Source organism: Betta splendens, chromosome 22 (genome assembly GCF_900634795.4).
Source record: "Betta splendens chromosome 22, fBetSpl5.4, whole genome shotgun sequence".
NCBI lineage: Eukaryota > Metazoa > Chordata > Actinopteri > Anabantiformes > Osphronemidae > Betta > Betta splendens.
Window position 1 is genome coordinate 9,097,910 of NC_040900.2, and position 27,576 is coordinate 9,125,485.

The 27,576-nt window shown below is 46.8% G+C and overlaps 1 protein-coding gene across 15 annotated transcripts; it reads right to left on the reverse strand.

Moving 5' to 3' along the window:
* On the reverse strand, nucleotides 1–27,575 carry numb (NUMB endocytic adaptor protein). Of its 15 annotated transcripts, none has more exons than XM_029139556.3 (11): nucleotides 27,447–27,575; nucleotides 11,330–11,466; nucleotides 8,762–8,836; nucleotides 4,644–4,676; nucleotides 3,781–3,855; nucleotides 2,974–3,114; nucleotides 2,682–2,886; nucleotides 2,296–2,595; nucleotides 2,078–2,221; nucleotides 1,552–1,692; nucleotides 1–1,419 (listed from the first exon to the last, which is right to left on the reverse strand). In XM_029139556.3, exons 2-11 carry the CDS (start codon nucleotides 11,453–11,455, stop codon nucleotides 665–667), a joined length of 1,995 nt encoding a protein of 664 aa, XP_028995389.1. In that variant the 5' UTR covers nucleotides 11,456–11,466; nucleotides 27,447–27,575; the 3' UTR covers nucleotides 1–664. The 15 variants fall into 15 exon arrangements, with proteins under 15 accessions (XP_028995389.1, XP_028995388.1, XP_028995387.1 ...); XM_029139555.3 differs by lacking the exon at nucleotides 27,447–27,575 and adding an exon at nucleotides 27,286–27,431; XM_029139554.3 differs by lacking the exon at nucleotides 27,447–27,575 and adding an exon at nucleotides 27,239–27,431.
* Nucleotide 27,576: the final 1 nt, after the last annotated feature.

Here is a 27,576-nt window from a genome sequence, read left to right on the forward strand (position 1 = left end):
TAGATTCTTTATATATATATATATATATATATTTTATGTATAATATATGTATATATGAACATAAACCTGTCTCATTTTAGCTAGCCTGTGCCTTTGGTAAGATTACTTACAACTCTTCTGATAAATTCCAAAGCTATTTAAAATATACTTAATGCATAAAAATAAAGATTTTGGCATTGTCTCACTCTACTCTTCTGATTGGGAATTTACTACTGACAACTTCTTTCCTGGAAGCTGAGTTCTCTCAGTGCTGCAGCTCCTCTGTCAAGTGAGGGAGGTCGTGCCATGTCAACAGGGGGCGCTGGATGGCGAGGCGGGTGAATGGTACAGGGCTGATGGGGCTGGCTGGGTGTGGCTTGACACATATTCCACAGGGAAACGATGACCTTGCGCTCCACAATACCAGTAAAACATTACAGATGATGCTAATGAAATGCCCGGGGAGCTGCACACTCGTGAAAAGCAACCCGTTTTGTTTTTTCTCCTCTCACCACCAGGCAGAGTTCTCCCTGTTGATTTGCAATTGCCTCCCGAGTCTTTTCTGCCCTACTGAGCCTGTCCATTGTAACCGAGATGAGAGGCAAGAAGAGAGTCCCCTCTCTTCTGTAATCAATAATCCCCCTTCCCAGTCATGTCCAATACAATCTGGTCGCAAATACTGTCTTCAGAGCTGGATCTCAAAGGTCTTGTGCAGCTCAGTAGAGAAGGGATTCGTTGGGGAGGGTGTCGTGCGCTGGCGCGAGCGGCCTTCCAGGGCTGCCCACTGGGCCTCGAAGGCATCATTCTGCTGCGGCTGGGGCGGCTGTGTGGCTGGAGAGGATGGAAGTTGGGATGGAGCGGTCCAGCTGTCTGCTCCGTTAAAGGTCACGCTGCCATTGGATGGCTGGAGGTGAGCTTGGCTCACAGCTGTGGACTGTGGGGGCTTCATGAACATGCCGACGTTGGTGATGGCCTGGCCATCGTGCTGGGGCGTCGTAGAGGCAGGGACAGGGAATGACTGCGTTTGTGTTGCTGAACCGAATACATGAGCCACCATCTGTGAGGGAGTGATGCCCACCACAGGCACACTGGGCTGAGGGAACGCCAACCCATTGGCAATTGGGTAGGAGGCGGGAGCCTGAGCGTGGAAGGCGGGCTGGCGAGGGGGCAACATGGGCACAGCGGGGGGCAGAGAAGGCATGAAGGCCACCGGGGGAACGGAAGGAACGGGCGCTACAGGTATCTGTGCGGGTGCAGGGAAGGGCTGGGTCGGAGGCGAGGCCGCTGCCAGGATTGGATTAGCCGGCTGTGCTCGGACAGACTTGGACACTTCTTCCAGCCACCGGTCTGCTTCTGATGGCGTGCGCTTGTGAGCTGTGGCTGGAGATGATGTTGGGGCGACCACTATCACTGGAGTAGGAGATGACCAGTCACTTCCTGCTGTCAGAAAGGACACAGAACAAACAGTAAAAAGACATTACGATTTTACCTCGAGTTTAGAGGGGGGGGGTATTATAGTTATCTGTAGTTTAGTCAAAACTGTGTGATCCATGCCAACACGGAGCTGCTCACCTCCTGGCTGCGCTGAGGCCGGGGCCCCTGCTGGACTCTTAGCCCAGGGGTTAGTTTCTCGTGCAGGCAGAGCAGGGGGCAGGACTGGGGGGTTAGCAGCAGCAGCAGCAGCAAGAGCGAAGGCAGGAGCGGTGCCGTTCACTACAGCAGATGATAAAGTCAGGAGCAAGCGTGTGTGAAGGGTAACATGGACTGACAGCTGTTTTTCCATGCATTAAATGCTACGTCATGTCACATTCTCCCGATGTTATTTTTAACATGCAAGCAACAAAAAGGGAAATTCATTCAGTTCATAAAGAACTAAATTAACATTCAGCCAAAGTGTGGGCAATAAACAGAACTGATGTCCACCAAAACCTGGCCACAGATAATGTCTGGCAGTCTATTAGTGCATGCCTTCTCTCACTGAGGCAGTTTGCTTAGAAAATGCCTGAATATCAGTTCAGAGCCACAATATATGACTTCTATAAAACTCTAGCCACAGCTGCACACATGTTCCATATTAATGGTTTGAGAAGAAATTTACCTGGTGCTACTGGAGACTGAGGGGATGACGCAGGCTTATGCATTGGAGCTGAGGAGAAGGGGTCCTCTGGAGGTGCACTGAATGCGGTGGCGATCTGAGTGCATAGTGAACTGATGCTGTCGCTCTCTCCTTCTACCTCAGGGACTGAATGTGGACATGACGGAGAAGTTAATACGACCGCCACGTGAAAGAACAGGAGAACGGGAGCCCGGACTCACCTGTGTTTTTGATGGGGAAGTCCGACTTGCGCTGCATGGTGGAGGGCAGCTCGTTCATGCGCAGCGACAGCTGTCGTTTGAAGGGAGACGTCTTCTGGCTGAGCGCTGGGAAGCCCCTGAAGGAGCCCTGCCGAGCCAGAGCCTCGGCCGGTGCGTGGCGGCGGGGTATCACCTGAGGTCCCAGGGTGGACACGGGCTGAGGGGGGGAGGACGAGGGCGACGGGGAACCCGCGGCTTGTTGTACAGAGGAGTTTGTCAAACAGGGGGCCGAGATCCCACCAACCTTCACATCTGTCTCTGCTGTTAGAGAGCACAAGTCAAACAATGGAATCCAAAAGTCCAAATGCATTCTTACCACTCCTTTGTGTTGTCATTTTGACACAGACCTTTTTTAGCATCCTGGATCTGCCTCATGACTTCCTCCCGCTCCGCCGCCTCGGTTGCTGTAGTAACGCGAAAGGAGCCCTCGCGATAGAAAGTGGTTCCGTTGTTGGCAAAGGTCGCTGTGACCCCACACTCCTTCTCCCGCTTCTGTTTTCGCTCCAGACAGGCGGCGAACGCACAACCCACTGCATGACTGAGCCGCTCCCCCTGGAATGAGGCACTATATCAATGAAGTTCAAGCAAATCGTTTTCAACCACATCCACTAGTAATGATACTCAACAAGGATTTCTTACGGAGTCTTTGATGGCCATGAAACAGTGGCAGATCCAGCGCCGCGTGGTGCCGTCCCTGCAGATGTAGGAAAACGCCCTCTCGAAGTTCCTGTCCGGGGCACAGAACGACACCTTCTCTATCGTCTGGTCCAATATCAGGTCCTGCAAATAAAAAAACACAACCTCATCGTATCAAGATTTAGAACTTAGAGACTTACAGTCAAGTCAATTAAAATTGTAGCTTGAATGACTAAAGGCTGAGTAGCACACGCGGGTCAGGTGCTTGAATAACACTGAAGTGAACTACTATCAGCTACAAGCACCAGCATGTACCTGATCACAGCCAGTACACTATATATAGTGTATATCCTGTATATATATATATATATATATATATATATATATATACACAGGATAAAGGCAACACTCAAGACAATCCTGGAGCCAAGACTTTATTATTTAATACTGAAGAACCGATAAGAAACAGACCAGAGAATATAAACAGCACCAATATCCAAGTAGAACTGGAAATAAGCTACGTTACTAAACTGTGTGGTTAAATCATTATTGGCAACATATTCACACTACTTAACTGAATATTCTGCTGCTCGCAGAAGAGAAACACTTACTTTACCTAGTTTGATGCAGTACTCATATTATCCAGCAGTTGTCACTGTAACCTCTACTGAAAGAGGGTTTAACCTGACACCCATTATCACCAGCAGGTGCACTGAGTACATATTTTCTCCAGACGTCCTTGTGCAGGTCACTACACCATTAGTGTCTTTCAAATCAAACCTCTACAAGAGGACTGAAGGAATGTTTTACCTTTGTTTTGTCATCTACAACCCGAAGACCGTCAGCAGAAACCCACAACACGGCTCGCACCGGCTTCTTCCCGACCTGCGAACAAACACAAGACCAGGAGTGAGTTATGAATCAAGCAAGGATTTCCAGTTCCATCCATTTGAACCAATCCTTAGTACCTATTAATAAGAAAACCATCAACACTCACACAAGCACACCTGTAAATAAAGACAAAGCATCAGATGAGAGACAATCAGTCACAGACAGATTCCAGGTGTTGTCATTTGCTATTAACCCGAAAGACAGACGATAGGCCTGAGATAAGGTGCACGAACAACAGTGTGTGTGTGTGTGTATGTGCGCACAAAAGGAAGTATCCATTCATACAAACAGTTCATTGTTCCACTCTTGGTTCATAGAAGGAAGGCTGAAGGAAGAGAAGGAATGCCTGTTAATACAACACACACACACACACACACACACACACACACACACACACACACACACACACACACACACACACACACACACACACACACACACACACACACACACACACACACACACACACACACACACACACACACACACACACACACACACACACACACACACACACACACACACACACACACACACACACACACACACACACACAGTGCCCTGCCCCAGCCTCAACCATCCCACCTGCTCACAGACACATGCATCATTATGTTTGTCTCCCTCCAGAAGGATCTCTCCCGTGTACCAGTGTGTGCATGTGTTTCTCTCAGCCTTCAGACGTGATCAAAGGGTGAAGTGTTACGTGAAAGGAGGAAAAAATAATAATTATGCTAATAATAAAAACAGAAACACACCCAAAAGCACACAAAGCAATAACTTACTTTTGCAAAGAATCCTTTGAAGAATTTCCTGTCCTGGAAGTGGATGTGGTAAAAGAGGAGGGTGGGTGAGAGGGATGGAGGAGATGGGGGAGGAACAAGTCATGAAAATGTTACCTGGGAAGACTAAAAATTGTCTGGAGCCCAGAGGATTTGATTTGGGTTGTTTTCTGGTGAAGTGAATGCTGGGTTATGAGTGAGGCAATGGATCAGGTGGCTCCACATGATTTCATACTTAGACATTTTGATGGGTGACACAGTGGTTGTTATTGTCTCTATGGTGTTAGTAGTATCATGCTGGAAGCCTGACACCATATACCTGTTCAAATGTAACACCAGACGGCAGAAAATGGCTCAATTATTTTCTGGTGGGAAAAACCAACCCTGAAGCAGAAACCACAGCGAGTACAGTGCAGCAAGCCGTCAGGACAGATGGCAAAAAGAGAGCAGAACTTCATACAAGTCTCTGCCGAGGGGGACGAGCCTAAACCCCACTTTCTCCAGTTTCTCTGACTCTTAGACCAAGACATGGTCTTTCCATAGCTGTGTAGCAGACAGAAACCGATTCCCACAGACAGCTGTTTGACCTCCGAGTGAAGCTGTGCTATGCCCCAGTCAGCCACAGCTCGGGGTCAAGTTCAGGCCTCTGCAACAACAAAGGAACCGCAGCCAGACCCAGCCTCGTCTTAATCCTCCCCTGCGAGAGGTCCTCTCCTCCCTTTAGGCTGTGAACAGGCGTGCTCCTGTTGTGCAGCCCTGGTGGAGACGGCACTCCAAGCACCGTGTTAGTGCATGAGTTAATGTGTTAACCAGCATCGGAGAATCACCTGGAAAAGGGCTACGCGATGGTTAGCGTGTGCATGTGTTTGTAAGAGGACCGCAGACATGCAGATGACAGCAGAGCCAAAGCTGGTGTTAGTAAGCCACTGTTAGGGGAGCCGCCATAGCTAGAATGGGAGGGCAGTGCTGGGGGAGGGGGGTTTGAAGGCATATCTCTGCATTAACAACCTGCTTAAACAGACAAAAAAAAAACGTAACACCAACAAAAAGGCAATGCAACATCAGGTATTCAGTGATGAAACTGAAACATGGAAGGAGAAGTGAGTGTTGAAAGGTCAAGCCAAGGTGACAGAAGCAAAACGTATCAGTCTGTGAAATTCCTACAAGCTGCTGCCTTGCATTAGAGGATGTGCAGTAACTCGTGCAACGTCTGTCGCAGGCCTTAGGTTGTGCAACTCGCAGCATGGCCAAGAGCACAGAGCTTTGCTCCGTCCACATCGCTTTAACTCAGGCAAACGCCGCGCACTGTGTTACATCCTGCTGGAGCCTGTGTGTGTGCTAATTATTTAAACAGGGTGTAGAGTAAAAAAAGAGAAATATGATTCAGCATTGTGAGACTGTACAGTGAGAGGAAACAAGACCATGATGCATCTGTTCTCCAACTTCACCACCCTGTTAAGGCACAGCACAGCAGACCAGTGTGGTGTATAGTGTGGAAACCATCTGAATGCCATTAATCTGCTGTTTACTCTATTTTAAATAGTTTCCCGCTGGTAAAAAAAAAAAAAAACTACAGCAGCAAGTGACATCAGAGTCACACAGGTTTCCAGGGCCACAGCTCAGCCTCCTCCCATCCCACGCTGTGTCATGGATCACAGAGCTGTAAGAAAACGCATTATCGCCACAAACACTGCAGGGAATTATAATGGCGTCCTCACGGAGATGTGGCCGCCGACTGACGTGGCGTACCAGTACAGGACACACACACCTGAGCGCATTTATTAGTAGTTTTTCCTCCTTCACCTTCCTCGCCCGCCTGCTGCCAGACTCTGTTAGCTCATTTTCAGGAAACAGCATCCTCTCATCAGCCCACAACAGATATTAAGAGCCTCCAAATGTGGGCCTGCTTCCGGACCGGTTCAGTTATTAGTTCCTGGAAATAGAATCTGCTGGTGAGCAGTATGAACACACATTCCCACCACTGCATTTGTTGCCTGGCAACGTTTGGCTTATTAAAGAGTCAGGAAGGATGAACTAGGATCTTGCTAATTGTAGATCTCTTTAAGGGAGGGTGGCCTTGGTTGGATCTGGACAATGTAGCTCTACATAAGGCACACTCAGCCTTGCTGCCAAGCCTCCACCTCCCAGGTTTCCATAATGTGATTAGAGATCTTTGTAGTGTAAGTCAATGTCTGTGAATTAAACTCATCAGCCAACACTCCTTGACCCAAACCTCATTGTCTGTCGAACTCTTGCACTTTTCTTTCAAGCTCCATCACTGCAGACAGAGAGGAGAGCTGCACAACACGCTCCAAACTTTACAACCCTTCTGTTGTTTGAACATCGAGACTAATAGTAAAAGAAAATAACATTTCCAGGGTGATGGAAATGAAGGGTACAGCGACGCATTGCAGTACAACCAGTTTGCTGCTCTACTCTCACTCTACAGAATGTTGGTGAATATTAATAATCTTGTGTTATGAATCTTTAAAATCTGAAGATTTTGGGCTTGTTCATTTTTTTTAAACCCTAGAAACATTCCTTCCTGCAGTGTCACAGCTTCTTAGTATAATATACAGGTAGCAGACCTAAAGAAGGAGACAGGCGTAGGCGACGGTAGAACCAGGAAACAACTCATCCTGCAGCCAGTAAGCTCTAAATAGTGATAGCCAGCATCAACAGAGGCATTTCCTGTAAGACACACCTCTGCAGTAACAGGTACAGTATACGGACACGTCAAGGCCAGGACTCAGATGGATGAAAGCCAGCAGGAACATAGCAACAGGTCTCACATCATCTGCATTAGTTGGTCACTATAAAACTGCAGAGGAAGAACTTGAAATGAAGCCAGGCTGACTCATATTTTGAAGGAAGCTAGTGTTAATTTCCCCCACCGTGCTTTTTCCTGCGGATCGATAAACGCTTGCCTGTGCTCGCCGTGGCCGGCGAGGCTCCCGGCCCGCAGGACAGGAGGCAGAAGGAACCGCCTCTCCTTTTGAGTTGGCTCCATTTTGTCCGCCTCCTTAAAATGACTGTAACTCGGTAAGACTGCGCAGCCCGAGGCGCTGTGTGCGCCATGTGACCTCATCAGGCACCGGTGTGAATGTGCTGCTGTGTGCGCTTACGCAACGAGCGCGCGTGTTCGAGTTACGCTTATGTGTTTGTAAACGCGATTAATCTGCATGTTAAACTGTGGAGGGCGCTGTGTGTGAATCACGAGTGGACCGCAGTCAGAGGTGGTGATGTGTGAAGCAAACTGCCTCGCATCGCTCTCTGCTACGATGATTTACATGTTCTACTGTCCATGTAATCGCACTTAATAAAATGTGACATTTGATCAGCAGCCTGAGCGATCGCAACAGATAACCGAGTTAAAACTGCTGCGTGACTAAAAAGCCCTTAAACAGTTTTATAGAACAAGAAGTATTTATTCGCATTCTCAATTAGTCTGACTCACTTTGATTAAAACATGCCTTAAGGATGAGTTCTGTAACTCCTGTTCTGACAGATTCCAGACCTTTTTCTTCAGAAACGACGCGCTGATCTAATCATACAGAGACCGACTCCCCGCCGACTCAGGGGTGAGCAGCCCATAGGAGTTTATGAACTGGGTGAGGCCCTGGCAAACAACTGACAGCACGGAGGAGCAGTTGCTCCACTTACTCCCCCTTCTCCTCCCCTACTCCCCCGACTGGAATTTGTTCTTTTTGCGCAACCCTGTCAGCATCTACGGCATCAGGAAGCACATGCCAGGCTATCTGCTCCGGCTGAGACAGTGTGCAAGGAGAGAGACAAAGGTTCGGAACAGACCCTGACATCCCTTGGGGTTGTGTGAAGGTCATGCTGGGTGGAGACCCTTGCTGACAAATGGTCACAATCACACTCTTATGTAAAGACAAAACAACTATGCAGAAACAGGTTATGGAGACAACTGCAGGCTAACAGAAGAAATAGGCTCAAAAGTAAATGTTAAAAAAAAGTCAAGAGGATGCTGGTATTACAGAGAAGGAAATTAATAGAGGAAAAGATAAGACAAGACAAAATGAGAGAGACGGGGGAAACAGGATGTCTGGTGTTTAGCAGCCTCCTTCCTAGAAGAAGAGGTTTCTAGTAAAACCTACCGTCTTCAGACGCTTCACTGCATCTTCACAGATGTGCATCCCTCTGGACTCCTCCACCTCCACATGTCCCAGGTACTGCAGGGCAGAGACACAGACCAACAGGAAGAGAGAGCGCATGAGTGCTGCTGTGAGAGCGCTTCCCTGTGGCTATCACCGCTAATGTTTAAGTACAGCTAAAATAATAAACTCCTCAAGCAGATTAGGGTATTTAAATTAGTCCAATAGTCTAATATCCCCTGGTGAAGCCGTGACTTACATTACTAATTAATTACCCTTTTTAAGGTCAACTGCAGCTCAACCGATTCCCTGGTTGATCTTTTATATTGTCCATGGAGAAAAGACTACACTGCATGAGTTAGTGGGTGGAAGCAACAGCAAGTGTGGTTCAGTGAAGACTCTCAGTCCTGCATTGTTACCCCAGAGGTGCTGTTCAGTGGCAAACGCACTTGTTTTTGTTCTGGAACTTGTTTCATCTAACAGTGTATGGTCCAACATCCAGGCAACTTCAAATAAAAAGATCAAGCCACTTCACTTCACTGAGCTACCAGTGAAAGGAAAATGATTCTCTACAACTCAAACGTTCCTCTCGTCGTCTTCCTTGACCTAAAGCATCACACGCCCTGTTGTGTGTCACTTCAGCAGCAACCCTGTCCGCCCCAGAAGCCATTGTGCGTGCAGAACGGGAGAGGAAGTCCTTACCCTTTCCTTACAGATACAAGCACAGCGACTGACGCTAACCCATGCCTGTCACGACCCTCCCCACCCCCCCCCAGCCCTGCTATTTTGAGAGTGTGACTCCCCAGCTGTGAGTCACACTGTTGCAGGATAAGAATACACATGTGTACAGATGCTCATGCACAGTAAGTCCACAGCCCTCTACTCTGAAATGCATGTTTGCTAAGAGAACACAGGGGCGAGAAGTCAGGCGTGGGCCACGCAAACAGAGGATCAGCAAGGGGAAGTGTCTGAGGTGAGGTCCTGTCAGTAAGATGCTGGCAGCACAGAACACTCACATTCACTATCAGATGACATGGCTTCATCTACTGCATATATCCCCATTTTAATACTATAGTCTCCAGCTTACTGTAATTATTTGGGGGGGCTGAGGAGAGACTGTATTTACGTATCTGATTAAATGAGGTCCATTTTTTCCAGTGGAAAAGGTTAGCATGAGTACAGCAGAAGGATACCACTGGCTTTTGCATACATTTACATTTTGAGCATTTGAAGCAAGCGATGATAAGGAGGACAGGAGTCAAGACTGGAGTCAGACAGTAAAAAAGGGCAACACTAAAAGGTCAGCTGGTCTGATGTCTGGCCAAATATTATACATGAAAAGCCTGGAAAAAACAGTAACTTTATGCAAAAGGAAGACAAATCTTCTATGTAAAAAAAAGCCCTTGTGTCTGTGCTCAGAAAAGCACAGACACAAGGTGCTGTTCGCACTTAACTTACAAACGCTTTATTAGGCGGAGTTGGCCATGTTGCTGTGTGGATGTAATCCAGATGGATTACAGGAATTAATTTTGAGTATTGGCCATGAATCAATTTCAGTAAAAGATTAGGACAGATTCTTCCAACCTCTTTCACTTCCAAGGTGCAAATAACTGTAAAGACAGACTCGCACAGAAAAACACGTTTCCATTACTCTTCAAACCGACCGGGAACACACAAATACATGTCTCCTTCATCTGGTCTAGCTGGTAACTAACTAACTAACTAACTAACACACACACACACACACACACACACACACACACACACACACACACACACACACACACACACACACACACACACACACACACACACACACACACACACACACACACACACACACACACACACACAGAGCTTCACTGAGGTACATAAAGCAGGAGATAGGGAGCAGGAGGGGGAGGAGTGGTGCCAGTGGTGAGTAGCAGCATGGTAGGTTGCACTGGCACTGGCACAGTGTACTGTAAGCCGGTGCAGGAGGAGAAAATGCTGGTGGAGAACTTGATGACACCAAGGATACCAGCATTCCCACTTTAACAGTTCATTAGAATGTTATACTAGCAGGACAGTAACAAGCAGAAAGGTAACGATACCTGCGAAAAACATTACACTTACACGTCTGCACATCTCACATCCTTTCAACCTGCACAAAGCAAAACTTCCCCTTTGACTGGGCCGAGGTGAGCGCCTGGGCCCCCGTGGCGACGCCGAGAGGAAGCGCACCGTTGCGCTTCTGTTTGCAAAAGTGACAGGCCCTGTTGCCACAATAGAGCACGGCACCAGGTCCAGGTCGTCGGTTCTCACCGAGGGCGACAGCTACAGACACACCGTGAGCCCTGCTGAGGCTCCTCACCGCCGCAATGATTCAGGCGCATCCCACTCCCCCGCGACAGCAAATCACCTGTGCACACGCGTCCCAAGGTTTAAATGGCTACAGCCCACAATGTTGCAACCCAAACAGAAGCTCGATTAATAATACAGCCTTGTTTTCCAGCAGTCTCAGTGTAGCGCAGTTGAGGTCAGCTCAGCGCTCGCCGTGCGCCAGCTTGTTTGTGTGTGAGAGAGAGTCACCTTGACGGCAAAGCTGCATTTCCCGCTGCGGACCGCCTCCTCGTCCGTCTGCCACTGGTGCGGTCGACTCGACTCCGGCACGTAGATGTCTTTCTTCCGGCGGAAGCTCTGCCGTAGCTTATTCATCGCTGAGCTCCCTGTCAGTGGGGAGAGACACTTTGTTAGTCGCAGGGTGATAAGTGATGACGCCCATGATTGAGCAGAGTCGCTTTCATGCAGTCTGTTAAGTGGGTCTGATTTGAGCGCTGATTTTGTGCATAACAAAGTGAACGGTCTCTGACTCACGAAGAGTCTCTGCAGTGCTGGGAGTCAAGGCAGCCTGAATAACAGGGAACTGAGGACTGAGGGTGGCCTGCTGCTAAAAGAAAGTTATACCTGATGGTTGCATCACAACTACCTCAGAAGGGGGATATGAAACCCACTAGCATCCTTTTTAAAAGTTAAACCCATCAATTCAAATTAACTTGTTTTAATATAAAATTTTAATATTGAGCCACGCCGCATCAGTGCCAATTTATTTTTGTGTTAAAAAAATACATTTGGCAATACTGAAAAATAATTATACATCAGGGCAAATTCGGATATATACCCTAATTTGGGCCTTTCACATGATGTTCAAAGGTGCAGCTCTAACGTCTGAACTATAATATTTGTCCATTTTCTCTATAATAACTGATTATTACCAAGATTACAGCCACATTTATTTTTGCTTTAACCTCCAACATCTGGCAGAACCATTAGCCACTTTTACACTCAGGATTCAGACTCCTCCTTTAGTAAAGGCGCAGTCTGAGATCACAGCAATTACCTTAAAAAGCAATGCGTTATTATGACCAAGTGAAGTGATATCTGGAGGAACTAAATAACACGAGGATTCAAAGGAGGAGAACTGCTCGAAGTAACAATAGTTTTTCTTCTTTTTTCCTGAAGTTTCACATCAGAGCCATTTTTTACTGAGAACAATTATTCAGGTTAAAAGCACCACTTTAAAGAGCAGTGCATGAATGTGTGCTTGGCCTTGAGAGGAGATTAGGAGGTGCAAAAAAAAGCAGAGACCCAATTAAAAGTTGCTGATCCAAACGAGAGCTGAGAGGTGCATCCATCATCCAAAGTCTTGCTCACGTCTCCCAGAGAAACACGCAACTGGTGACCAGGAGCTGCTCAACCATGCGCCTCTGACTTTTACCACATGAACATACTCCTTCGCTAATAAATCGGACCTACTAACTTCAGAGCCGATGAGGATCTGAGTGGATTAGAGGCCTTTAATCCAGCAGACTGTCCGCGCACGTAGAACGAGCGGCGACACACATGCTCACAGCGATCGCACCCATATGCACCTACTTAAGTCCAGACACACATGCACACAGCTCGCAGGACTGAGCTGTCTGTTTGCATAATGAAACCTGTCCCGTGAGCCGGTAATGGCTCCAGGTGGAAAGTGTGTTTGAGGTGAGGCTCTCTTATCTGTCTGTGCCAGGCTCCAGCTCTGTGGGCAGCACACAATCAGGCGTTCATCCCTGACCAGGCCACCGAAACGCCCATAAACACGTCATAGCTCACTAAAGGGGAGCCTGGGAGTGAGGCGTGGATTAAGCCTGGACCTTCTGCACAGCCAGAGCACACTTCCAAGTTTAATTTGGCGTTTGCAGTATGGAACGGAGAGAGCCATCAGACGTGTGCCCACTGCAGGTGTCCAAATGTATTCGACTTTCACATGCACAAGTTGCAGCCTGCAGCAAAAGTGGTAGTAAAGGAGACGCCTGAGAGAGAGAGAGAGAGAGAGAGAAACACTGCTTCATCCGTCTCTCCTGCTCGTTATTTAGGTCACATCATGTTGGGGCTCACTGCAGTGCCAGTGACAGGCCGCATGCGTCCAGCCTGCGCAGCGGACGGACCGGTCCGCTCCACTTCTGGGCTTTGGCCTCTGGTGGTACAAATTACACCGTTTGTTATGCATACACTACGTTAGGGATACTGCCAACAGATGCCACAGTGTTTTCAACACATTTTGGAAGACAACTTGTTTGTGTCACTGCAGATTTAGACTCATGAAAGCTGGTGAGCGTTTTTGCAGGCACCTCTTTTTTCCCCATCTCTAAAACAGCTGTGTTTTAGTTCTGGTTAACCGGTTTGCCAGTCTAACATCCACATATTTTCTGCAAATAGCTACCAGATGGAGTTTTGTGTCAAAACTGCAGAAGATTATTGATGAATAACCTGTTGCCTATTTCTTTAACATGTCTATGTATAATCTAAGAAGGAAACCAAATTCCTTGTTCTGTCCAACAAGCAACCCAAGACCAATACCTCACCTGGAGATAAAAACGCAGACAGGAAAGGCTATAAAATAGGTGGTGGCAAAGCCTAAGATGAAGCTGCCATCATCAGCTCTAGTGCATTCCTGCCAGGGGTTTTTGGAGATTCTCCTGGAATTTGTTCCTGGAGGTCTGGCAAATATATATATTTTTTGCCTCATCGGCTGATTTGGGCCATTCGTTTTTTTTGCCTCTTCTCACAGAGTCTCTTAAAGACATCTTCTTGAATCTCATCACACTCATGATGCTACCAACCCACACATCTCACCTGCTCAGTGCTGTAAGGAGACAAATGTGATAAATAAAGAGAGCAGGAACGTTAAGTGGAAGTGCATTCACGCATGTGGTGCGAAGAAATCGTGCATTCAATGTTTGTATAAATTTGGTGAAAGATCACTGAAGGGAATTACGGAAACAAAGCAACCAGACCTGGTAAAGCATCCAGGCGGAAACGATGTGAGGGCACAGAGCACATTGAGAGCTGGCTGCGTTCGCCTTGTGCAGGTTCAGTCTCCTGATTGGCCATAAGCCAAAGGAGGGAGGCAAAGAGTGAGACAAAGATGGAGCTGCAAGGTGAGACTGGAAGAGGTGAAGAGAAGGTAAAAGTAAATTAGATACGGTACTTAAGTGGGAGAGAGGGAAGGAAAATAATTAGAATGGAAATACGTGAGAAGTTGAGATGAAGGGAAAGGGGCAACTGAAGAAGCTGGAGGTGAAGGTGGAAACGGGAGCAGAAAAACGGATTATTCGTTAGAAATGAATAGAATACATTTCTCCAGGCATCAAAAGCAAATACATCAGATTTCATAAGGTATTAATAGCAAAGAACTAAACATGTATGACAAACTAATGCAGATTTTTTTCCAACTTCACAAAGTGTAAAACAAAGTGTAAAGTATGAACCACTGTTTTTCTTCCGGAATCACCACCCATAGGATTTTACTCAACATCAGAGCTAAGGTTTTGTAACATGTCCACATGTCAGCTTAAAAGAAATAAAGCAACACTTGGGCTGGTTTTAATTGCTAAATAGCCGAGAGACTGACTGGAGAAGCCCGGAGAAACTGAAGAAGTACAGTAGGAGGGGGCTGATGAAAAGAGTGGCTGGAGAGGTAAAGGCTTTGTTGTAGAAAAGCAGGATCTGAACTCTGCTGGAGCTGTCACAGCTCCTATAGTCTGATGCCATGAGGATCTCTGGCTGCTCTCCTACCGGCACTAATGAGGACAATTACACAAGAACCCATTATTCTGTGTGTTCATATTCACAGGGATGAGCAACAGTGAAAGAAAAAAAAAAGAAAAGAGCTCTCTAGAAACACACATGCAATGTCTTCAATTAGTTCATCAGACTGGCTGGCATGAGCTTTAAAACAGAGAGAGAGGAACATGTGGGATGCACAAAAAACAAAATTAGTGGAAGTGGGAATATTACAGGGTAAGAACACTCGATCAGAGCTCTGCGGATGCCCTGGAAGCAGTGAGGGAGGGCTACTGCTGGCTGTAGATGCAACAGTATTTGAATAATCTCTCTAGGAATGGAGAACTGATTAATCCCTGCAGAAGGATCCTAGGGATGAGTTCAGTGGTTGGGTTTCAAAGAGGGGGGTGAGGGAGGGGGAGGCGAGGAAGGTGAGAAAGCGTGAGAGAGAAAGACGGAACGGGCAGTAGTTCAAGACAGAAAGGCCCACTGTCTCCATCCTTTCATGGCTTGTCCCACGGGCGTGCCAGCGGTGCACTGTGTTCGGGGAATTCTGTGTTATCTGTGTTGAGTCTGAGCTTATAGTTTGGAGAGAAACACTGAGATAGTATGGCTTCAGTCAATAGGGCCAGCCATCCATAATGCAAAGCGCGTCTGGTCAGACGTATCTGCTGAGCTGTGTTATCAAGGAGGCGGCCGACTCGAGGTGATAGCGTCTCTGTTCGACTCCCAAACGGCCATATGAAGAGAGAATTCGAAAAATGCTGTTACCGCGCTAATCCAATTTTCCGGAGCCCGGTTTGAAGCTTGACATAGTTATGTAAAAAGAGGAGCAGGAAGAAAAAAAACACAGGGAGAAAATGTGGATGAAAGTGCACAGGGCATTAAAGCAAAGAAGACATAGTCACACTTGAGAAAAAGGTGAGCAATTCAAACAACAATGACAAACTATAGGGCCGAGATCAGGGTCAGTGATCGGGGGTTATAGCTGCAATAAATACACAACCTCACTGGCTCACAACAGACTGATAGAAGCTTATATCAGTGCTGCCACTGATTTAATGATAGTCTGACGTGGCTGCTCAGTGTTGGCGTACGGAACAGTGTAAAAGGAGGTACCCTGCAGCTCCCACGTATTAATGCTTAATCTAATAATGTGGGACACATGAATCAACAGAGAATTAATTTGTGTCACAGCGTCCCGTAAATAGAGTCAAAGCGCCATTAGTAGCTGTAACCACCGACGTACAGACTTGGATTTATTTGCTAATGTTTGTAAAAGCCAAAAACTGTCTTTCTCAAAAGGACAAAAGACACTTTTAAAGTAAATGATGATGTAATGATAAGTTAAATCTTCAATTCAGACTCAGAGACTGTAGGAAAAGAGAGGTAGTCCACTAAAAGAAGGAAACAGTGAAAATAGGAGTGCATGCATCACTCATTCCCTGTCAGCCACTGATTCATCTCAGTCCTTCAATCTGTTCCCTGCCCTCAGAAAGACACGATGACCCCTGTTTCCTCAGAACACATGACTGCACATGGGGCTGATAACGAGAGACAAAGCAGGGTCCTACCGGATCTCTCCTCAGGGGCATCTAGCTGGTCGCCACTTTGGCTTCTCTGCCTGTCTGGATATATACACCAGTAGGAACCTGTGTGTACGTGTGCAGGACCAGTCAGGCGTGGCGCCGACACCTCCCGGGCCCACAGCATCAGAGCAGCCAGCACACATCACCGCGGGCAACAGCTGACGCCACTGTGAAAAAGCGCCAGGGCACGTGTTCCGGCACCAGGCTGTGGCACCGTCCCATCCCCTGCCACAGGGATGCATCACAGACGCAATCGATACCAAGCTCTGGCTTTCATCACGAGGAGCATCAAGGAGGCAGAGTCCAGCCCCAAAACAACATGTGTGCGATGCTTTTTGAGCATTTCTTGCCAAACGGGCTGCTATGTCCAATACGGAGCGGTTTCATTTGAATGAATAGAGCCATAAATACTATGCTCACGCTGTGGAGAGGCGCTGCTGACTGAAAGCACTGGCCTGTAAGAAAGGATTTGATGTAGTGGCCTGAGTGCCCCAACTCCATCAGTCCTCCTCTCCAAGGCAGGACTCATGCAGCAGCCATGGGAACATGTCTGTGTGTAAATGGCACTTTGTGACTTTGTTCGCTGGCTGACAAAGTGGCTGTTATTTTATACACCAGATAGCCTGAAATTACCATCTCTCCCTCTCCAGTTAGGAAGAACAGCAATCATCTGTCTTTGTTGGACTGACATCATTGTTGTGCAGCGAAGGCTTAAGCTCCTCACGGTTCACTCAGACTGAACTGCAACGCATTGTCCCCGACTCTAGAAGTGAACTCTTCAGGGAAACTTTGAGTAAACCTTGGAGCGAAAAAGCTACTCATGAAAACCATGTTTGCTTTTTCCTCTTGACATCCCCCCCCACACACACACACACACAGTCTGCAGCTCAGAGAACACACAAGAAGTACATGCAAAGTCGCATAAACCCACAAATGTAAACAAAATACACACTGAAACAACACCGATGCTCACGCACTACACTCACACATGAAAGTTCAAGTGAGACAGACAACTACAGCTTTTCAAGGTCTGCAGTTAAAGCTGCTTTATAATTAAGCTTTGGTGTTGTTCAGAGATGTGAAATGCTGTTGGAGGAGCTGCAGCCTGTTGGAGGAATAAAGTCAAATAGACTATTATTGCCAAGCACGGCACTGACCCGAGGAAACACAAGCAAGTGTTACATATTCACCAGGCGTCGGCAAACTGCTGTTAATACATTATCTATTAATCCTACAGTTGACTCACGACTACAAAGGCGAGCATTAGCACATTTATGAAGTCTCGCAGGCAGAATGCTGATCTAAGATGGTAATTTACATTCCCAGGCTTCGAATGCTCACATGTATAACAGCAAACTAGTCCAGCGTAGATGCAGGCTGAAAACAGACAGCTGATCCTACCTGGATCAGCCTTCCAGCCCGGTGCAAACCGAGACCACAGGTCTGCGTGTTTAGTGAGCAGGGTGGAGGCTGTCACAGTCTGAGAACCTTGGGTTCACGGAATCCAGTTTCAGTTCCAAGTCCCATGTGCCAACGTTCGCTTTACCCCGGTTACGATAAAGACACGCTAAGGGTTCAATCTCAAAGTGGCAGCCTCAGACGGTGCCAAGCTCCAACACACAGACACCAACACTGTATCTGTCAATTTAAACGGGCCTGCTTGTCGCACTGTGAGCCAGTTAGCACGCAGAGCAGAGACCAGCGTGTGCCTACTGCATGCAGAGCTGCTGATTCACAAAAGCAAACCACAAACAACAAGGCCGAGCCCAACAATGGCTGAGCGACGCAGTACAGGCCGGCAGCCCGTAGCACACGCCGTGCACAGTTAGCGTTCAGCATTTCCTGCACCGTCACGTCTGATGTCGCACCTCACTTAACCCCACTGGGAAAATACTTTCAATTTAAGCACCGAACCAAAGTGCAGCTTAGGTGATTAGGAGCACAAAGGCAATCCCTGTAAGCAAAGGCCCACGAAGCCGCCGGAAACATTCAAAATCACAAAGTGATGCTAAAGGCTTGCTTTATGTTGTTTTCAAGTGCGATTTTAATGGTGAGCTGTCATCTGCCGCGGCCTCTCCCACCCGCTCATCCTCCTCCCTGTAGTCGTGTCATCCTTCTCCTTTACTCCAGTTACGGCGACCCAGAGGAGATGTCTGCCCTGCAGCTGCCAAACGACTTTGCCTTTTAAAACCAAGCTGTGATTAAAGGGCACTGGCTTACATCTATGAGAAAGGCCTGACAACCACAGGCAAACGTGCAGCCAGTAGCAACATTTATCGATTAAACGCGGCGACGCTTAAGTGATCACAAACTCAAAATGAAAGTGAGTCAAGAGCGACGTCAAAGAAAAAACACAGAGAAAGAATAATGGTGCAGCGATCAGAGCCAATTAACTTGCTCCCCAAATGAGCCAAACCGTGAGGAATTAAAGTGAACGAGGATGGTTTTTCAAATCTATGTGTGGGGCTGAGGCAGACGGGGAAAGTAAAACCACACTGTCAGCAGTGTGTAACAGAATCTGCTTTCATGTAGTGGTACTATCCTGGCAACGGCGGGAGATGACTAAAACCTGGCTGTTTGTGTGAAAACCATCATTCCTCTTACCTCTCGGTAAACACAGATCCAAGAAGCTGTCAGAAGTGTATTACAGCGGCATTGGGTTAGGCACACTGCCACCACAGCAAGCCAACAGGCCTATGCCTGCATGTAAATACAAAGCCGGTGCCAAAAGGAAAGCCACAGCGAGTAATGGTGTCAGCGCTCCCACAGTTATCGTCACCATCATCTAGAAGGCTGCAGGGGAAGTGCACTCTAAACGCAGCGCTGCCGGTGTCTGACGCATCACATACACACAGGAAGACGACACGACGCCACACACAATGTGACGGAGTGGTAAACACAGTCAGACAGAGTCGCACAAAAGGGGTGACTTTGTGATTTAGACGAAGATGAATGGATGAAAAGCGCTGCCCGAATAATAAGTGTGGGGAAAAGAACTGATTACATAGAAAAAATACTCTCAGGAGAATCGATATCACACAGAGCAGACTCTACGGTTCCAGCTGCTGAGTCAATGTGCTGTCAATAATACAGCTTTTCATCCCAACAGCATTATTAATATTACTGGTAATAATGCTGTTAATGCACCGTGTGCATGTGTATGCGTCAGTAGCAGTATTTGTCTCGCAGCAGGAGCGGTGAGCGGATGGAGTGGAACGGGAACTTCCTGCTGAGAGAACAGACATGCAGTCGCTGCACTGTCCGACTGACCAAGCCAAGACACACACACGCACACACACGCACGCGCACGCACACAACTGATGATCCTTTCAGAGCCCAGCAATAACACTGATTTATTAATTAGGAACAAGAAAGGAAGTACCGGTACGTCCAAGTCCTTTTTAAGAACTAATTTCATCATCTGTAACCACAATACAACACACGGCTGTTTGTTTTTCTCACATAAACAAAGAATCAACTTTGGCCTGGTTAAAAGTGTGAGATCTGAAAACTACAAATGCCAACAAAAATCCCAGTATCTTGTTCCATTTCATTAAGGACTCACTGCAATGTTTAACTGTAATCCAGTTTAAGAACTACTACTACTACTCTAAGTGGGATGCGAGCCACGTGATGCTCAGCAGATTGTCAGGAAAAACTAGACTCGTGAGGATGAATGTAAAGGGTGAAGTATTCAGCTGTTGAACTGCTCACTGGTTATACTTTCCTTCCACGTACCTCAGCTTTGTTATTGGTCTGCTCGTGTTATTGCTCAGGCAGAAATGACTAGAATATCAAGGTACTAAATGGATTCCTGCTTGTACCTGGCTGTTTAACAAGCAGATTTAAGGTGCAGCTCAGAAAAGCGCAGGAGTTTTATTTCTACATAATTATAAGAATGAGGCCCACTATTAATTTAAACCCTTGAGAGCCTTTTATTTTCTAGGACTATCATTTGTTACCTAGAAACATTGGCACAAGTCCTAAATTTTAGAACTGTTTGGGGTGATTGATTTACTTTGATTAGAGTATAGAGCACATCCTCCTGACAAACAAGGAGAGTTTCAGTCATTAGATATAAAAAAAAAAGTCCAAGAAATGGCTTCGTGTTAGAGGTTATTTTTGGAGAGATCAACATGGAAAAAGATGTTTAAAGCTGAAATCAAGGAATTCTACGAAGAATTAGATTATATCACAATAGGTTCCACTCCAGAACACTGTGATTACATCCTCTTAGCTGTTTATGTAAGAAATGGTCTCTAAATGTCAAGCAACTCCTTCCATGTTGTACTTGCATTTGTGAGCCAGGAGTGATTCAGCAGTCATGGCAGACGCCTTCTTTTTCCAAAAATGTTGGACAGCTCTTTTAGTAAAACAGTCCAAAGTAGAAGGCTGGAGTATGAACAATAGCAGGACTTCACAGTGTTTTTTGGTGCAGCAATGCGGACTCTTATTCTCTGCAGTCCAGGGTTAAACTGTTTGGGTTAAACTAAGTATTGTTAGTATGTACGTTCTCATTCCACTTGACATCACTGATCACCTTACCTCAGTACCCAGTAGGAAGCTGCTTACTGGCTCCAGGGTTTGAGCCTGTGACCTACGGGAGGCTGAATACTGTCCATTTCTACGACATTCTTACTATATTTGTGTAAACAAGGAAAAGGCAAAGACAGCTAAGCCCCGTCATCAAGCATGAGAAAAGCTGGATTAATGTAACAGACAGATGTCAAGTCTGTTCTTTCTCTGCCAATGACCAGGCAGGCAGGAAGACCGACCAGTACGAGTTGGAGAATGGAAAATTACCAGGGCTCCACAATCAGCTGGTCACCTTTGATCAGCCAGATCCCAGGCACCAATTACTGTAGGATAATCAGCGGTCCTCAGAGGCAAGATGAGCTGCAGGCACTCTGGGCACAACGGGTCAGTGACCGGCAGGCCACGTCCTGGTCAACAAGGCGAACGCAGCCAAAAGCCGCCGGGGTCCCTCCATGAAATGCTGCATGAAGGCGGCCAAACGAACAGGCAGCACAGCAAAGCCATTGTTTCTGTCCTGTCGACTCAGCACAGAGGCACTCTCACGAGCCAGACATCCCTCTGCAGAGCGCTTGGTGGAGGAGGAATGGCGTGGTGCGCGAATCTGCTACTTCAGACCCCTTTTTTCCTCTGCAATCCATGATACACAGCATACATACAATAGACGCTGCCTCACATCTGTCCCCGTGCATCTGCGGGAAACCGAGAGTTGCAGGGCTCAAGGCAGCACTTGCTGCACAGCAGTGCATGACACAGGAAACGCTTTCCTCACCTACCCTCTTCACTAGTCCACAACAACACATAACTGCCTATTTCTGACCCATTTCACATAATCTGAGAGGAATGCGAACAGGCAAAGTAAATCCCACCGCAATCTCCCTTTTCACCTCTCTCTTCTTTAAACAAAGGTCTGATATGTAACACAAATTCAAGCTAGCAGCAATGTCTTATAAAAAATTAAGCCTCTCCTCTTGAGCCAGAACATGATATTCATCTTATTAATAATTGACATGGCTCTTGTGCTAGGTAACTTTCATGATCGATTAGTCTAGGGTGTAATGCTGCTGAAGCCGCTCCTGCTTTCATTGTCAACAATACGGTGACTGGGCACAGTTCATCTTTATATTCACTGCATCAGTGAGAAATGACTATTACACCATCAAACTTCAGTTACTGAATGTCTTGCTTACTCATACATCATCATAGATATCTAACAGAACACAGAAGCCAGTGGATTAGACAGTGGTTACACAACAACCAGTGCTGATCCAAGTATGCTCATTTGGGCCAGAGACAGCTTCGCTATAAACCAGAGTCAGCAGAAGAGCCTGATCCAAAAGCAGCGAAGCCTCAACACTCTTAGAACAGAGACGAACGATGAAAAAAGGCATGTGTTAGCAAAAACCCATTTTAAATGAAACACATTCAGCCAAACTATCAGGGATAAAGGAGCTTCAGTGTAGTAATAACAGCCAAACAACACTGGGACTGAATCATGTATATTAATAAACGCACACGGAGCATGTTTCCAGCTGCCTGAGGTACAACTTCCTACTGGAGACGCAAATTGTTAGCAACTTCCCAAACAGATAACTAACAACCAGACGACTTTATTAGTATATGAAATATTCAAAATCCAAGTATGCTGCACTGCCTCCAGCCGTAATTAGGAAACTTGCGTTAGACTAAGTAAGTTGTATGGCAATATTTAACTTCAACTTAGCAACAGAGGAGGGTGGAAAGGAGTGCCACACACACACACACACAATAAGAGGCTCTACAACACAAACACAAATGTTCAGAACCATAAAAGTAAACCTATAACATTGTGTAAACTGATGATAACCCCTTTTTTAACCCCATTGTGTTGTCTACTTGGCAACGAGATGCTCCCATTTCAGAAGTTGTGCGACCGTTGAAATATACACAAAATCACATTAATCACCACCTACTGAACACGTGCCAACGAGGAACGGCTCCATCTTTATTCCCCACTTGCCTGCAGGTGACACAGATTTTCTGTCGTTTTGACATGGCAAGCGATCTCACAGTATTATGTCGAGACTATTCTTCTAATCAGTTTAACACCCAGAAACCGTTGTGGTGGTTACCAGGGAACCAGCGCCACAGCAACACTGATACAAATCCACCATGACTACGGGAGACGGGACAAAGAAAGGATGGGACTGCACAATAGATTAAACAGAACTACAGGGGAAACGGCTCGCAGACGGTCTGCTCAGTCAAGTAAATGGAATTTGTCCACACTGTTTGAGGCAAAGGCATCGCTGTCAAGCCGAGCTGTGGACAGGGAGTCATTACACGCAGATTCATGCGTCACTTTGAGACAGGGCGTTATTTAGCTAGCCACACACTGACGCGTTAGCATTAGTGCATATAGCTGAGCTGACCCTAAGAGGTGATTCATGAAGACAAATTCTAAATCTGACTTGTCATCCATAATAGAAAAAGGTGCCTAGTCATACAACAAATGCAACTGCTACTTAAGCTTTTTACACACGTCACGGTTAGTGTGAAAGATTTGCTTAGTTAAAACTACAAACTCAGGCATCAGTGCAAATATACAGTATTTAAGCAATTTGTGGGACATGAATAAACAGCTATAACGAACAATTCATGACATTTATGTTAGATAGATAAATAAAATGAACACGTGGTCACATTGCTGTTAATATAAAGAACACAAACATGGAAACCCCCTGAAGATCCTCCTCACAGCTCATTTTATATACTATATTTACTCCATAATGTAGAATGGAAAGAAAATCAAATAAAACACTAAAAAATTAAACCTGGGCTGAATTCAGTTGTTTATGCTATGAATTAATGTGGGTTTGTGAGGTGACACCCATCTAACACACACACACACACACACACACACACACACACACACACACACACACACACACACACACACACACACACACACACACACACACACACACACACACACACACACACACACACACACACACACACACACACACACACACACACACACACACACACACACACACACACACACACACTAGCTAGTGCAAAGTTCCCGCCCTGTGAAACCCATCACAGGTCACCCTGTCCTGGGTCACTCAAAATTAAAGCAGAGATCACAGAGCTGAATAAAGCATGAGCTGTTTCAGCACAACGTCTCAGGTATCACTCTATATAGGGCCCCTGAGACACAATGGGAGTCTCTGAGGCCCATAACATGCTCAGGGAGGAGTGATACAGACGCAAACCTGAAAGGCAACTCCATGCATACAGTGATGCACCCCCAGCCATCGCAGCCCTAATCCCCAGTTTAAACAGGCAGGGCAAAAACGCAGGGCTCAATACCCCTTGGAGCTAATTAAGTGCTAAAGATATTGTCCCAAGGGAGGAAACGTGTTCAAAACAGCCCCCTTCTCTGTGCTGACCCAGACAAATAAGGCTACCAAGAAACAGCCTATAGATACAAATACTGCATATTTTGCATTACAAGTGGGTTTAAAGGCAGTGTGGTAACGTAACTACGCTTCTAAGACAGGGGAGGCACAGTTTCAAAAACAGACATCTAAGTGCAAAACAGCTTCCTTAAAAAAATAAAGAGACACTAATTCATTGACTTGGCCAGGTTATAGCTGTCATCAAATATACTACAGTAGGTTATTTGTTAAATTAAAAAAACGAACAGCACTGTGGCAGCTGTGTGCCTCATAACTGGCTCATATGTACCTGGGCTGCTCCACCGAATATAGAGCGTGATAGACACCAGCCACTCACGGCCATTGACTGGAAATGAAATATGGGTCAAACTGAATCGAGCAAATACTACAACCACAACAACCGTGTGATAATAATGGCATGGTTCACAACCCAACTTAGCTGTAGAAAGGGTGAATGTCAGCCATTGCAACATAAAACACCCCATTTGGAAATCCTTTGGACTTTAAAGAGTAGAGGACTAAACTCTGGAAGCTTACAATACAATTAAGAATAAGAATAAGAATAAGAAAACCTTTAATAGTCCCGCAGTGGGGAAATTACCTTTCACAACAGCAGTACAGATGAATTATAACCAAGGTAACTACATCTACAACACTACTACAAAAATAAATTTATGCAGCACATTTCCTGTGATACAACACAACCGCTTATCAACAAACCGATCACACACAACTCTGCGGGTCCAAGGGACCTATTTTAGGCTACTTATGTTGAAATGGGGTCAGCTGCACATTTGAGATCCTAATTCTAAAACCCACCCTCTGCTTGAATCTTCTCAGATTGTCTCTGCTGGACCCAGGCCCACTCTGTTTACAACATGGAGCTGTGTGTGTCATGACTACATACATATCATACACTCTGGCATTCATGACATCCAAAGCGCTGGTACTAATGAATCACATCACGCAGGTGCACATGAGTTTGCATGTTTGAGTTCGCACCATCCCACACAATCAATATGACCACAGAACACCTCATTAAATCACTCCAAACATGTTTGGTGTTTGCACACGTGTAGTCAGCTGTGAAGCTGAGAAACAGCGCCGGCTACGCAGAGCGCCATCAGCCTGCACGTGCAGTGACCCAAATCAAACCTGCAGCCAAAAATAACAATCAACGTTCCTAAACAGGACAGGTGAGCAGTGAAGACAAACTACCCGCATCCAGACTGATGAGGAAGGACAACAGACACATCAGAGCCATATGTCCTATTGCTGTCATCTCTTATTGAATCAGTTACTACAGCGCTGGAAGCAAAGCTGACACGGACACGCTGCTTTCGCCACACGGAGCAAAAAGCTCCACTATCATGCTGCTATCAGGGAACAACAGTGAGGCCCTTTGATTGCGTTGCCGTCGTGAAGCAAGTTTATCTACCCATGTTGCATCACTACTCAGAATTCACATGCACCGCGCACTGCCAAGAAAAGGGCCTTTCCTGTGCAGGCAGGGAGAGCTGCGGAGTATCTTCTCCCACAAAGTGCATCACAAAGCTCCGAGCATAGACTTGTCTTGCATTCTTCTGCTCCTTCAAACAGTCGACAGACCCAACCGCCACAGTGGGTTCGCTGGCAGAAAGCCACTCATGCCTCTTTAAATTGAGCAATGCCAAGAGACACTTTCAAAATTTAAAATTATAATTACATTCCTTCATAATAACATTTATTATGTGAGAAAATGCCAAACTGAATTCATTTACCATTATGAGAATCAGTCATGAACAAGTCATCGTGCGATTGGGGACAATGAATTTGACTTTTCACTAACAATGACTGGTCCAGACTACTTTATTGTGATGACAACAATTCTACTGAGGCATGTAACAAGTAACATCAGACTGACTCACACTTTACATTTAGTGTCTCACCACCACAAAAACATACTCAGTGGTACAAATAAAAAGGAACTGGATCAGCTCCAGTGCATCTGGTTAATTCAAGTCACACACCTCATTAACTCCCCATCAACAAACAGTAATGACTTTACAATTATGGCTACGCCACATCTTGCTGTCGATATCACCGTGGTAATATTTGATGTGTATCACGGAGGACAGACCAAATCTAGCACGGAGGCTAATGGTGTTGCAATGTCATTACCATATAAGAGAATCTAGGGCACATTATCACACTACACAAAAATCCACAGCGTTATGAGTCACGGTTTGGAGCTTGAGGGGAAATCAACCTGTCTGCGGCTGGGTCCTGAACGCCGCATGTGGAGCCGCTGAGCTTTAAACGCACGCCTCGAACCGAATTCACGCGCATTTCTATTTTCACAAAGTTAAGCCCCTAAACTCCAGTTTAAATGATTGTAGACTGATTAACGCCAGTCTATAACACAGCGGCATCGACTGCGTCGCGACAAAGGTGTGAGGCGCGCGGCTCCTCTGTCACCTCGGTCGGGGTTGGGTCCGCGGCGTCGTTGAGCAACGTTCACCTCTTGAAGTGAACCAGGTGAGCCGCTAGCTGCTCGCCGCAGGTTAGCTAGCTAACGACCTCGCAGCGGTCCCGGCAGGGCAGGGGAGCGCCCTCCGCCCCCCGACCCGCGAGCGGCGGCGGGCGAGCTCGCGGCTTCCATTTCAACGCCTTCTCCGTGGTTTCACGGCGACTGGGCGCGCTACAGCCGAGCCCGCGGCGGAGCTAGCGCAGCTCCGTGCGCCGCATCCGAAAAGCCCCATGCTAGCGCGGCTTAGCCTGGCGAGCTAACCAGCTTCGCCGGGACATGCCGATGAAACGCAGCACGCGCACGCGTATCAACCCACCTGTGATCACCGCCGCGACCCCGAAGACGCCCCTATGCTCCTGTCACCTGTGTATCACGAGCCGAGCCGGGGCGAAATGATTCAAATTCCACAGAAAGTGAGGCGAGACGCACGGGCAGTCCAATCGCTTCAGCCACCGCCGCTGAATGGCTGCTGCGCGGAGACTCAACCAAACTTCCTCCTTAGCAACGGACCGACCCCTTCACACCTGATTGGCCGCCGCGCGCTGATCGGAGGTGATCGATAGACGCGGAGGGCGCAGAGTCAGTGCGCAGGAAGGCGCGCAGGTACACGAGTAGAAGCCGCCGCCGCTGCTAGGACGGAAATAATTATTTATC